The sequence below is a fragment of the Rattus norvegicus genome, chromosome 16, assembly GCF_021556685.1.
Source record: "Rattus norvegicus strain SHRSP/BbbUtx chromosome 16, alternate assembly SHRSP_T2T, whole genome shotgun sequence".
Classification (NCBI taxonomy): Eukaryota; Metazoa; Chordata; class Mammalia; order Rodentia; family Muridae; genus Rattus; species Rattus norvegicus.
Window position 1 is genome coordinate 53782842 of NC_141549.1, and position 14118 is coordinate 53796959.

The 14118-nt window shown below is 39.8% G+C and overlaps 2 protein-coding genes across 2 annotated transcripts in view; both read left to right on the plus strand.

Annotated features, from left to right (window-relative positions):
- Erich1 (glutamate-rich 1) overlaps positions 1-14118 on the plus strand; it is a gene marked incomplete at its 5' end in the record, with an annotated part of 52793804 nt that overhangs the window by 22912282 nt on the left and 29867404 nt on the right.
- Positions 13-14118, plus strand: part of Primpol (primase and DNA directed polymerase) — a 37035-nt gene continuing 22929 nt past the window's right edge. The window contains exons 1-5 of one of the 2 annotated variants that reach the window (NM_001432824.1): positions 13-78; positions 4144-4180; positions 5916-6153; positions 8668-8765; positions 11930-12059. In NM_001432824.1, the coding sequence (NP_001419753.1) occupies positions 5974-6153; positions 8668-8765; positions 11930-12059 (408 nt within the window). In that variant the 5' untranslated portion in view covers positions 13-78; positions 4144-4180; positions 5916-5973. The remainder of the gene's footprint in view (positions 79-4143; positions 4181-5915; positions 6154-8667; positions 8766-11929; positions 12060-14118) is intronic. The other variant, NM_001432823.1, reaches the window with a different exon arrangement.

A 14118-nucleotide genomic window follows, 5' to 3' on the forward strand; every position in this document is an offset into this window, starting at 1 on the left:
CGCGGGGGTTTCAAGTTCTGGTTCCCGCCATCTCTGCCTCCACCATCTGCCGCCTCCGGCCGACTTGCACTGCTTGAGGTAAATTTAGAGAGGTCTCTAGGCCAGGCCTGATTCCAGGGTCACAAAGGTGGGCGTTCAGGGAGACGCCTCTGTCAGTCAGAGCTCCGGCCGGAGAAAATAGGGCTAAACCCCCGCACTCGCAATCTCTACTTCCTCTCAAATGAACCGAGGCCTTTCTTCCGCCTAACTCTTGCTCCCTCAAGTCAGAAGCCCTGACTACCTTACTGAAATCTCCGACTGCTTTGGGTCCTATTTCAGACTCTGACTCTGAGAAGTGTTTTTTGCATAATATACGAAAACATGAGCAAAGCAGTCAGTATACTTCAGGGGCCCAGGATACTCTGAGGACAAATTCACTCCATAGAGCAGTAGCTTGCTTGTCCCCAACGCAATTGCTTGGTCGGATGTGAGGGACTGTAGTGTACGTAGGTACCCAAATGTCTACCATTCGCTGCGTGTGGAATTCGAGCTCTTACATTTCCATAATACATTTCTTAGTTTTTCCAGTTCCAACAGAGGCTTTAAAAGGATAAGTGGTTTGCCCTTCTGAAGAGCCATAGTAGTTAAATGCAGATTCCAGAAACAAATTAATCTATCATCATCCCTCTCAAAGTGAGTGAGGATCAGCCAGTTTCTGTTGGGAGAAACTTTCGCATAGGTCGCACTCAACCCTAGCGATGCTTCGTGGAGGCTGTAGTTCACAGGGAAAAACTAATTGAGAAATCCTGATCTCCTTGTTGGGCACTGACCCATCCCTGTGCCAAACGTTCTTAACCAAATGATACCTTAGATGAAGTATCCTCAGCCGTTCTCTCCGTTATGTTGACTTCATCTTGTTAAAGCAAAACAGCTGGAGGTGGTATTTTTCGTCTGAGCCCTGTAATTTCTCCTCACAGCCAGGACCCATAGGGAGCTGAAGTGGTTCTGGGCCTCAAGAGAGAAAAAAATCATGAAAAGCAATATGATGCTTTCCAGGTTGGGCAGCTGGAGTAAGAGGGCTTCTGAAGTAGTCTAGGAACAGGGAGTGGGCCTTAGCTTCCTTCCATTTGGTGACAAAACTGAACTAGAAGTATAATAGATAAACGTTTTCAGGCCTACATCTGCAGGAAGATTTAGTCTGTCAAGATAAACTACATGTCAATTAAATGATAACTAAATCGTTAACGGATATACTTTCAAGAGGCTGTAAAAATGGTGTGAATGTCATTGGTCTGGTAAAGTTGTCCTGCTTTGGGTGGGGAATCAGTGAGGAGGAAAAGAACCTACACCTGGAACAGTATATTGTTATAGGGTTTCTTATCCCTTCTGATAGGTTTTAGGGACATTTAAAGTATGACTTCTGATCATAGTAACTTAAATGGGGACAAAGAAGAAATTCAGTCTTTAATTTCTTAAGTTGTTACACAATCTAGGAAGTAAGCTTACATAGTAACATGTTTGTAAGTGAACTTTAATAGCATACTTAAGGATGACAATTTATACTTAAGTCATAGATATTGTATAGAGGGATTATAGACTACATAAGAAGATGATGAAGAAATGGTTGGGTAGTTAAGAGTTCTTGCTGTTCCAACTCAGGTAGCTGACACCACTAGTAACTCTAGCTCCAGGGGATCCAAGAACACACGACCACATCCACACAAATACACATGGGTAAGTAAATGTACCAAGAGTTCATGAATGATATCTATCATATTAAGAAAATGTTACCGAGCTTGGGAGATGGTTCAGTTGGTAAAGTAGGAGCTGAATAAAACATGAAAACCTGAACTCAAATCCCCAGCACCCATGAAAGCACCAGGCATCATGGGACAGTAGAGACAGTAGGATCCCTGGAACTTACTGGCCAGCTAGCCTAGCCCAGCTGACTAGCTCCAGGGTTAGTGAAAGACCCTGTGTTAAGAAATAAGGTGGAAGCTGGAATGGTGGTGATACAGGCCTTTAATCCTAGCACTCAGAGGCAGAGGCAGGCAGATCTCTGAGTTTGAGGCCAGCCTGGTCTACAGAGAGAGTCAGGACTTCCAGGACTACACAAACAGACAAACCCTTACTCAAACAAACAACAGCAACATACAAAACAGAGTGGCTGAGGAAAATACCCATCATCTTTTTTTTTTGGCCTTCATGCATAAAAGTGCATGTATAATGTATGCACATGCGCACACATGCACATAAATATGTATATACACAGAAAATATTGTTGAGCATTTTAAAATAAAAGAACAGCATAAATACCAGGACTAGAATATCTCCAGTAGACATGATACTGAGGAATTTAATCTCAGAGTAGAGAGAGAAGTTGGAGTAGGGGATAATTGCTAATTAGACAAGAAACTAGGGTAAGTATAAGTGGCTCAGGCCTGTAATACCAGCACTTGAGAGGCTGAAGCAGGAGAATCTTCTGTTTAAGACCAGCGTGGGCAACTGTAGAAACATCTCAAAAAAAAAAAAAAAGAGAGAGAGAGGGTGGAGAAGGAGAAGAAGGAAGAAGAGGAGGAAGAAGAAAAAGAAGAGGAGGAGAAAGAAGGAGAAGGAGAGAAGGGAAGGGAAGGGAGGAAGGAAGGAAAGAAAGAAAGAGAAAGAAAGAAAGAAAAGAAAGAAAGAAAGAAAGAAAGAAAGAAAGAAAGAAAGAAAGAAAGAAAGAGGCCAACCAACCAACCAACCAAGAACCTGGCTAAAGGAAACTTCAGGATTCCTTTACACCTGTATTAGTCAGGTTTCTCATTGTGACAGAGTGGGTGCCTGGCAGAATAACTTAACAGATGGAGTATTTATTTGGACTTTTAAGTTGTCAGTCCATCTTGCCTGGGAGGGCAGGCAGGTTGGCATCATGGCAGCCAGAAAGCAGTAATTCCTCAAACTAGGCCCACTTCCTACCTTTCACCATCTCCCCATACCATAAGATGAATCCATCGATGTGTTCATGAATCCACATGAGTTCAGAGATCCGTCAAGTTGGCAGTATTACGTATCACAGTGTGAGAGAGCGCTGACTACAAAGCACCTGGGTAATGTCATCCTCCTCCCACCCTCCCCCAGTCAAGTCGCTCTGGGGACCAGGCCATTCATAGCCCTTAATGGACAAGTCTAGATGTAAGCTCAGGGAGCTTGGTCATCTTTCCGCTTCCATCCTACCTTCTCCCACGAATTGCCGTAAGATGACTAATCCTCTTCTGTAGCTGCAACGCTTCCAACTGTAGGATTATAGCAGATACGCTTAAGTGCTGTTTTGGTACAGAAGTGGGTGGTAGAGTGAGTTCCTTACGCCTTGGCTTTAAACTGGCACAAGTGTTTTCCTTTGGAACTTGTAAATCATTCCCAAAAATAGACTGAGTGAAAAAGTAGCTCTGGCATAAAATTATTTAAAAAAAACAGCAGTCTTCTTTCCGTACCAGGAATTAAAAGTATTTCTAATATGGTGTCATATTCTCCCAGAGCCTGGGGATGGGAAATATGATAGACCCAAACCAGAAGGCTGGATGCTTTCTTCTCTGTTTTCTTTGCTTTTGTTAGTCAGCCCTCCTGCTCAAATAGTCCAACTCCAGTTGTTGTCTGACGCTCCAGCTGTCACCCATTTCTAACTGAAAATAATTCAGGGATGCTAAACATTGCTTTTCCTCTGGTTTCCTCAGCAATGTAGCCTCAACGAGCTTTGCATTATGACTCCAAGGCTTTTGTGTATTTCCAAAGACATACCAGGCTGTTTTATAGTGTGTGTGTGTGTGTGTGTGTGTGTGTGTGTGTGTGTGTGTGTGTGTGAGAGAGAGAGAGAGAGAGAGAGAGAGAGAGAGATTGAGATTTTAGTTTCACTAAGTATGAGCATGTATACACCATTCTTAGTTATTGTTTTGAATCTATGATTTAGACATAATTGTGTTCTCTTTATTGTTTTAGGGTAACATAATAAATCACATAGAATAAAATCAATTAGGTTCTTTTGAAATATAGCAGATTTTTATCTTCATGTGAATCAAATTAAAGTAAGCCTAGTATTGAGGGCTCCTATCGCAATTTTCTTTAGGCAATTTTGCTTTTCTTTTCAGGGAATATGTTATTTGCTAACAAGATTTTGTCTGTTCAAAGGTTTCTGCTAAAATTGAAGACAAAGGCATTAATATAGGTAAGTAATAATTTGCTCCTAAATGCTTTGGTATTTTTTCTTATTTCACTTAAAAACTAACATATCTATTTTCTGAATGAGTAGATAATAGCATAGATATCGACAAAGAGCCACCCTTGACCCAATTTTGTGTACAAACAAGTACAAAAAATTACTGATTTAAAAAAATTATTTGTAAGTGGTTCTTTACTTAAGCTAGGCAGTTCTGTAGTCTATCCTGAATTCATTCTGTTTTAATGATGTATGATCTGAAATGTCCTAACTCACGTATCTGACTGGCTTTGACTGGGATGCCTTCTTTATGTAGCCTTTCAGCCTCTGATACATAAGTACGATGGTTCTCTTTCCCCTTCCTAGATTTATGGCACAGCAGTCTTGGGACAGGACTCCAACATAGCTAAGTCTGATACAGAAGCACCTGATCTTAACATTTGTCAGTGTGACCTTGGCCCAAGCAAGTCACGTGGTTAAGCCCAAAATCAATATGTAGTTGAACTTAAATGGCACCTCCTGCTGGGAAAAGGAGCAAAATATAAAGTTCATAATGACAGATGAATGAAGCTGTGCTTGGGGCGGAATTGTCATCCCTCTGTGGTAGTGGGAGAAAAGAGGAGAACAGAAACAGAAAAGGAGCAAAGCTTCCTGAACTGAACGTGAACTGTACACTAAGAAATGATAACACAGGAGCAGGGTCCAAGGTAGTAAGAATCAGCTGAGTGATATATTGGCTGTGTTAAAGTCATAACGATACTGAAAGCATCTGCATGGGGCTTTATAATTCATAAGACATTTTCATGTGTCTAATCACAGGCCCTGCATAAACTGTGGTGATTCCCCTGCAAGCCTTAAAGCAAGCAGGGAAAAAACCAACCAGGAAGCAGGACTTCTAGAATCAGGCCCAGATCATTTTTTCTTTGGCTATATTTAAGCACAGCTGTTTGGAAAAAATAGATAAGAATAAACTCAGTTCCAAGTACATGACAATACAATTGAAAACAGGCTTACACTGAGATTCTTTGCAGAATGTCTGGCTTCTTTCACAAAATGGGCACTGCTGACTAAGATAGTACAGAAAATTTAGCGTTTAGTGAGCTTGACTGAGGGAAGCACAATGCCTGTGGGTGTCAGGATTGGCCTGGCCTTAATATAGACGTCTCTTAGGCTATTGTAAAGTACAAGTGACATCACTTATAAGATTGGGCCTTATGGCCTAAAATCAATACTCAAAGTTTTAAGGGGAAAGGGTCTGGGATACATAAATACAAAAATTCTGGAAGATGTGAACAGAGCCCGTCTCTTCAGACAGCAAAGGATCATCATATTGTAAAGCTCCATCATTCTTGAAGCACGTCAGGAAGAACAGCTAAACACCCATTCCATGGAAGACATGAGCTGTGTGTTTAACTTTCCTGGGTTCTCCTGGGCTTATCTGTGTGCACAAAGCCTTTTTGCCCTCTAAATAGAACATCGAAAATTCTATTGATTCCCATTTTGAAATTGACCGAACCAAGATTTCATGGAGTTTCTTAATCTCTCTATGGTCATAAGACTGTTAGAGGGAAGAGCTAGGATCTAAGGATTTCTGATGGCCAGCCATACTCCTGTTCTACAGTGAAACTTTGTATAAAGAAAGTGTAAAACAAAAAAAAAAAAAAAAGCCAGGAAACAGCCATTTTGAAATTAAACCAGGCAGAGTGTATTCTGAACAAGGAAATTAACACTTTTGTTTGTTTAGTAGTGATTGACAGAAAGGTCTCTGTGGCTGGGTTCCTGCTCTCCATGCTTCTGAAGCAATGATGGGGAAATGGGAGTCAATGGTGAAGCAGATTGAGGAGCGGGCATCTCACTATGAGAGGAAGCCACTGTCTTCCGTGTACAGACCAAGACTGTCCAAGCCAGAAGAACCATCCTCCATTTGGAAGATATTTCATCGTCAGAATCAGGCTTTTAATTTTGTTAAAAGCTGTAAAGAGGTAATTGTTTTGTCTTTTTTTTTAATTTTAAGTAACATTTGAGGTTAAGAAAATGTATTTACTCTCATTTCAGATAAGATACTCGACAGTGAAAATGCAGTAGTAATCTTGATAGCATATGACTTAGAAAAATATCCCTTTGAATTCTTTAGCCACTACATTTATTTTAGTAGTGAAAAATATTTTTTAATTTTATTTTATCTTATGAGTGTTTTATCTACATGTATGTATATGTGCCACATGTATGGAGTACCCATGGAGTTTAGAAGAGGGGGGTCAGATCCCCTGGAACTGGAGTTATGGATGGTTGTGAGGTACCGTGTGGGTGCTGGGAAGTGAACCTGGGGCTTCTGTAAAAGCAAGTGCTCTCAACCACAAAGCCATCTCTCTAGCCAAAGAGTGACATTTCTGGGCCCTTTATATTTAGAGATGTGGAATGTGTAACAACGTTGAAGTGCTCTGCTGGGAGGCAGGCTGAGCGTGCTCCTTACACGTTAAGCACATGAGAGGAAGTACTTAATGTGCCTCAGCCTTACCGAGAACATGGAGCTCAAACACATAATATATTAGCTATTGTTTGCTTGTTGGGATCTTATGGACTATAAAGACAAATAAATTAAAGGATAATGCGTATGTATAAAATGTAACTTGGGTCAGATGGCGCAGTGGGTAAAGGTGCTTGCGGCCAATCCGGATGACTTGAGTTTAGTCTTTGAGACCCACTTGGTAGAAGGAGAGAACAAAGTTGTCCTCTGGCCCCTACATGCATACCCTGATGAGGGAGCTAAACCCATGCACCTATACATACATACATACATACATACATCATACATACATACATCATACATACATACATACATCATACATACATAAATGTAACGAAAATGTTTAAATAATTTATATATTGTCATTCTGGTCATTGAGTCTATGTAAAAGTACAGAGTACTTCATATTGGAGGGAAAGACCTTGTTTTCCTAGTAAAAAGATGCTTATTTGGATTTCAACAAAAGAGGAACCATTAGAAAACCTTCTTACTCATTTTGTGTAAACCTAACTCGGGAATCGAAAATTAAATTCTGATAGAGTCATTCAATCTTGGTCTTTCCAAAACCAGCCACCAGTGTAAAGTTTATTTCAGGCAGGTTTTTTCTTTCTATTCTGGGACTTGAACCCAGACATATGGGTCCTGATATGCTGGGCAAGTGCTCTACCCCTGAGCCACATCCTCAGCCCCCAAAGAGCTGTGATAGAGTTGAGTAGGAGTCTTTGCATGATTTCTCATTTCTGGAAGTGGAAATGGCTCCACAGCGACTTCCAGCTAAATGGAAGAGGAATGTTTATGACTCTGCCTGTGCTAACGAAACAGACGCTCCTCATGCAGCAGCCACCTACAGCCCTGTTTCACACAGGGCTATGGTAACTTCTTTCAAACATTTTATTCCTCTGCACATTTTTATAGGGAAAGAGGACTTATTAATATATTTAATTTCAAATGGTGAATAGTTAATATGGAGGTAGTTTTGTAAAATGAGTCTAATTTCATAAAATAAGAGCTGTCTTAGGTTAAATGAGAATAAGGGAATGGGCTTTCTTCTCTTTTAACATTATTTTTAATCTGGAGAGTTTCTACCCTACCTATATGTTATGTCCCTGACTTAACATATGGGGACTGGAGAGATGGTTCAGTGGTTGAGGGCACTGGCTGCTCTTGCAGGAGATCCACATTCAGTTCCTGGTACCCACCTGGGCAACTCACACTCATCTGCAACTATAGTTTCATGAGATCCAGTGCCCTTGTTGAGCCCCCAAGGACTCTTTGCATGTGTTCAGTATGCAGTATACAGACATACACGCAGGCACTTACACACACACATAAAATAAAAATAATTAAAACCTTTTATTGTATGAGTATTTGCACAAAAGTACCACGTGCGGTGCTGCAGGAGGACAGAAAGGAGTGTTAGACCTGCGACTGGAGGTGCAGACAGTTATGAGGTGCCTGTGGGTGCCAGGAATTGAACCTGAATCTCTGGGAAGAGCAGCCAGTGCTCTTAGTCACTGAGCCATATCTCCAGCCAAAAAATGAATAATTTTCAAAGTACAGATTAGGGCTAGAGAGATGGCTCGGGGTTATTAGCACTTGTTCCTCTTGCAGAGGACCCAGATTTGATTCCTAAATGACGGTTCGTAGTCATCTGTAACTCTAGTTCTAGGGAACCCTGTCCCTCTTTTGACCTTCTGGGTACCAGACACACATGTGGTAGACAGACAGACAGACAGACAGAATATTTATATACATGAAATAAAAGGAATACATCTAAAAGAAAATTTTTAATATATATAGATTTGAGATGGCCTGGGTCTGGTGACTATCTTATTTTTAATAATATAATTGTTCATATTCCAAATTTTGCTATCTTGAGTGACAAAGTTCTTTGTGAATATGTTTTATTTACAGCTGAACTTGTTTTCCATGTTGAAAAATTTAAAAAACTATTTTAAATTTTTTATAGAGTGTTCACGTATTTGCTTTGGAGCACAAAATGGGAAATGGACAACGTATTTACCTTGTAACATCCTATGCTCAATTTTGGTTTTACTATAAGACCCGGTAAGTAGCAGAGTAGCTCATTAGACTAAGATTGAGTTTCTTTTTTTGTTGAAATTAATTCATGCTGAACTAACCTCCACGGTTCGTGGCCACGGGATTGGTTATTTGCCTTACGGTTACTATTGTAATGAAACACCATGACCCAAAGCAAGTTGAGGAAGAAAAAAGGGTTTATTCAGCTTACACTTCCACATTACTGTTCATCATTGGAGGAAGTCAGGACAGGAAGTCCTACAGGACAGGAACCTGAAGGCAGGAGCTGATGCAGAGGCCATGGAGGGGTGCTGCTTACTGGCTTAGTCCCTCTAGCTAGCTCAGCCTGCTGTCTTATAGAACATCCCAGGGGTGGCGCTCCCCGACTGATCACTAATTAAGAAAATTACAGCCCTACAGGCTTGTGTGATTACAGCATTTTCTCAATTGAGGTTCCCTCCTTTCAGATGACAGTAGTTGTGTCAACTTGACATAACACTACCCAGCACATTCCTCTTTCACTATTAGAACTGAATTCTAAGTTCCTGTGTGAAAAGGATGGCTGCAGTAGTCACAGAAGCTAATGACAGACAACTTTATCTTTCTGGTAACCATTGACAGAGGTTCCACATTTGACATCATTTTTATAAGATCTCACCAGGTAGCTCTGGCTGACCTGAAACTCATTGTGTTGAGCAGGTTGAGCTCACAGAGGGAAGCCTGCCCTCTCTCCTGAGTGCTGAGATACACACCATACCCTGCACACGTATTCAGTCTTTTAAAGGTTTTTTTTTTTTTTTTGCAGTTATTTATTTTGCTCGTGTGTGTGTGTGGTGTGTTCATGTATGTGCATGTGTGTATGTGTGCATGTGGACACATGTTACCATTAGCATACAGGTAGAGATTAGAGCACAGTTTTTGGGAGTTGACTTCTCATCTACCATCATGTGGGTCCTAGGGATCAAACTCAGGTCATCAGGTTTGACGGCGTGTGCCTTTACCCACTGATCCCTCAATGTTATGTCAGGAGTGGGAATCACACACATATTTGTGTACTATAGAACATTTAGTGAAATTTGTGTCTTGTAAGGAAATATTAAACTTTACTGTTAATTATTAATGAGCACTTACCTTATTAATTATATAATAAAGGAATGCCTCCTTTTAAGTCAGTACCAGGAGGGCGTGTAGGACTGAAACCAAGAACTTCAATACTGTAACCAAAGATTACCGTGCCATATGTTTTCAATTGGGCTATATTTTCTTCAGGTCTAAAATAGTGATATTAAAAAGTAGATATATGTTTGAAGGTAATACACATATTTAATATAACTGCTATATTTACCTATTTCCAAGGCTTGAGTTATCCACAGAAAGGGGAGTAAATCGATATTTCTTAAAGTACTTTCATTATAATGTTATTTAAGTAGCTTCAGTTACAAAACTAGATTTAGTTATGCCACTATACAAAACCAGCCAGAGGTTTTGGTTTTGTTTTTTTTTGGGTTTTTTTTTTTTTTTTTTTCCAAGACAGTTTCTCTCTGTAGCCCTGGCATCCTGGGATTCATTCTGTATATCAGGCTGGCCTTGAAATCACCGATATCCACCTGCCCTGCCTCTGAGTGCTGGAATTAAAGGCATGCACCACCACATCTGGCCCATGAAGGTTCTTAATGTAATGTGACAGATGGTGATTAACTGAAACTAAATCTCGTCTTGGACTGTGAATGTAGTCTTGTGAGAATGCACGAGGCAGTGCCTACAGCACCACCTGTCCACGAGGATGCGCTCCCAGCTCTCTCTCTTTTTTTTTTTTTTTTTAATATTTATTTACTTTATGTATGTGAGTACATCACTGTCTTCAGCCACACCAGAAGAGGGCATCGGATCCCATTACAGATGGTTGTGAGCCACCATGTGGTTGCTGGGAATTGAACTCATGACCTCTAGAAGAGCAGTCAGTGCTCTTAACCTCTGAGCCACCTCACCAGCCCCCAGCTCTCTTTTTTTAACATATACGCTTTATTTTATTTTCATTTGTGTGTATGTGTGAGCTCCACATGTGTGCATGTGTGCAGGTACTGAGGACGCCGGAAGAGGATGTCAGTTCTGGAACTGGAGTTACAGGTGCCTGACACGGGTACTGAGAACTGAACTCAGGTCTGGAAGAGCAGTGCGCACTTTTAATCACTGAGCCATCTCTCCAACTCCCACTTTCCCTTTTTAAACTTACTACAGACCTTTTCCTTATGTAGAGTGTCACCTGAGCATTATGTATTTGCATTTGAAATCAGCTCCTGCTCTTATTTACCTGTGACAGAGTCGTCTCTCTCCTGCCTGCATAAGTTGGACAATTATTAATGTCTAGAGATTCAGATATTTTTTAACTTCTTAAAAAAACATTATTTTAAAAACAAATTTATGGAGATAAGGTTTTAATAAAGATTTAAGCATGGTGGCAGAGAGACTTAGGTTAGTTAGGAAAAGGACAATTTGCACATCTAAAAGGGATAGGTGAAGGTTTCTCAAGGGAGAATTACTTTTTTAAAACATTTAAATGTATCTTCATAGTGAAAATACAGGATTTAAAAATTCCCACGGATGATTCATGGACTCCTAAGTGTGTACGTGTGTATGATCCTAGGATAATAGTTTGGGGAAGAACATTCTTTTCTTAAGTAATATTTATTTTGCAGTGACAGCAAACACAAAAATGGAGATGTTATACAGTATCAAGACATTTGTGACTAAATGGCACTGTAACATTGACCTCATTTTCCAGTTAAATCATTTTCTGAATGCAATTGTTCACATCATTTTGTCAGAAACTCTCTAATACTGTGAGCCACAGACTTACTGGTAGAATATTGTCTTGATCAGTTTATTCACTCATAGTTATGGATGGAGAAAGCACAGTGGTCACTCTTCTTTCGTACAGGCCTAACTCCATGTTTTAAAAGATTTCAGATGTGTGATCTAGTGAAGTGGCTGTGTTAGTAGACCTGTTCACTATGCTAGTCTAACAATCTAGGTTCAATGCATGGAAGCCATGGTGGAGGAAGAGGCTCCTGCAAGTTGTCCTCTGACTGTCACGGCCCAGTGCCCTCTCCACTCCCCCACCCCCAACAATCAGTTAAAAACAATATGCAGTGTGAGATACAAATCTAACACTCTTGTATTACTCAATTTAGGACAACCCTCCTGCACTGCTATGAAGTTATTCCTGAGAACGCTGTGTGCAAGCTTTATTTTGATTTGGAATTTAACAAACTGGCCAATCCAGGAGCTGACGGGAAGGAGATGGTTGCACTGCTTGTACAGGTGAGCTCTACAGCCTTCCATTAGTCACTGGCTCTCCTGGGGCACACAGCTTCCAGACTTCTCCTACTTTTTCTTGCTTCTTTCTTTCCTTCTTTCTTTCTTTCTTTCTTTCTTTCTTCCTTCCTTCCTTCCTTCCTTCCTTCCTTCCTTCCTTCCTTTCTTTCTTTCTTTCTTTCTTTCTTGACAACATTGTTTCTGTGAGTAAATAATGAAACAAAGTGAAAATTCAATTAAATTAAAACCTTACTGTACTTAGTTTAAAAGCTGAACTAGATGAGCGAGAGTTTTCTATTTTTGAGTTATGTTTTAATTCTCTGACTTCCAGTATGAATATTTACCTGTGGCAAAAGTGAGGTAAAGCAAATTTCACTCTTAAAAGTGGACAATGAAATTCAGGGAAATTTTGACAAAAAGTAGTATAATTTTTGAACTGGTGTGAAGTTTGGAAGTCATATCTGTGCTTTCGTGGATGAAAAATATTAAATTTAGAAGAGACCAGTGCCTACTTAGATCTTACAGATGGAAAATGGCCAAACCTAGTTACATCTGTTTTCATCTAAGAGAGAAGAGTGTGACTTACTTTTTTTAATTTAGCTGTGTCAATAAGAAAAGAATTATATGAACTTATACATTAACACTTTAAAAAAAAAACAAACTTAAGATCGTTGTACATGAATTATATGAAATTTGTAGGGTTGGGGATTTAGCTCAGCAGTAGAGCGCTTGCCTAGCGAGTGCAAGGCCCTGGGTTCGATCCCCAGCTCCGAAAAAAAAAAAAAAAAAAGAAAAGAAAAAAGAAATTTGTAGTGACCATTTGGCCTCAGAGCAGGTTTTAACATTTTTTTCATTTGAATGTTAAACATATGATAATGTTATGAAAATTAACTTTCTAACTTGAAAATATATGTAAATTCAAATGTTCTTGTAAAGGAGGTTTGCTAATTTTGTTAGCTCTTTGCATATTTGGCTTTAAGCTTAGTTGAAAAGTATTTGTAAATACTTTCTCCTGGCTTTGAAGTAAAATAAATATATGTGGAAGCCTCCTTAATTTTCCAAACTAAAAAAGTTGCGCTCTTTTTAAAATGGCCACTGACCAGTGGAAAGTAAGCCCAAAGCCTTATTGTAGTTGATGAGTTGTGTGGGTCTCGTTTTTAGCGTTGGGTGTGGGCTTTTGTGTGCACTGCTGTCCTAACATGTAAGCCTGTCCTCCAGACTTGGACTCTGGGGAGATGTTATGACAGGGAGAAGCCACCGGCTTAGTTTTTTACTTTGTTTGTCATAACTCATCAGTATTGACTTTTTCTGGTATGTCAACCGTCTAAGATAGGATTTCTTACACAGATGGGTTGCAGAGAACTAGGATTCCGAGGTTTTTCCTTTGCTGCTTAAACATATTCTTACTATCAACGTGCTATAATATATTATAGTCTAGAAATATCCCTAATGTGACGAACACCAGGATACTACTCTTCTGTAACAGATTTAATAAACATGTGAGAAGGTTGTCTAAGTGTTTAAGTTTTTCCTTCTTAATTCATTATTTCTTATCTATAGAAACAGTGAAGAACTAATTTATGTCAGGAAAGTGTGGAGAACATTGTAGGAATCTAACTTCAAAATTCTGTAACAATTGTATTTAACATGTTTACCATATGATAGTGCAGTTCAATTAGTATTGTTTTAATATAACTTCATAATTGTATTGAAATCTTGTTTCTTTGCATGTAACCATGTTATAATCTAGTACATATGCATTGAGTCTCATAAAGCGTAGGTTAGCTCTTTGTTCTTTTCTTTCCACAGTTTAGTGTTAACCTGATTCTTGTGTTTTGTCTTGCATGTGTCACAGTTTACATGTGGCTGTGGACACCTTGCAGGACTTCATTCTCTCCTTCCAACATGTAGGTCTGGGATATCAAACATGTGACACCAGGTGCCATTATTCACTGAGCCATTCTGCTGGCCAAGGAAGGTTGCATATAGCCCCAAAGGGCTTCCCTCACTCTGTAGCCATGGAAAACCCTGAACCTCTGACCCTCCTGCTCCTATCTCCCAATTA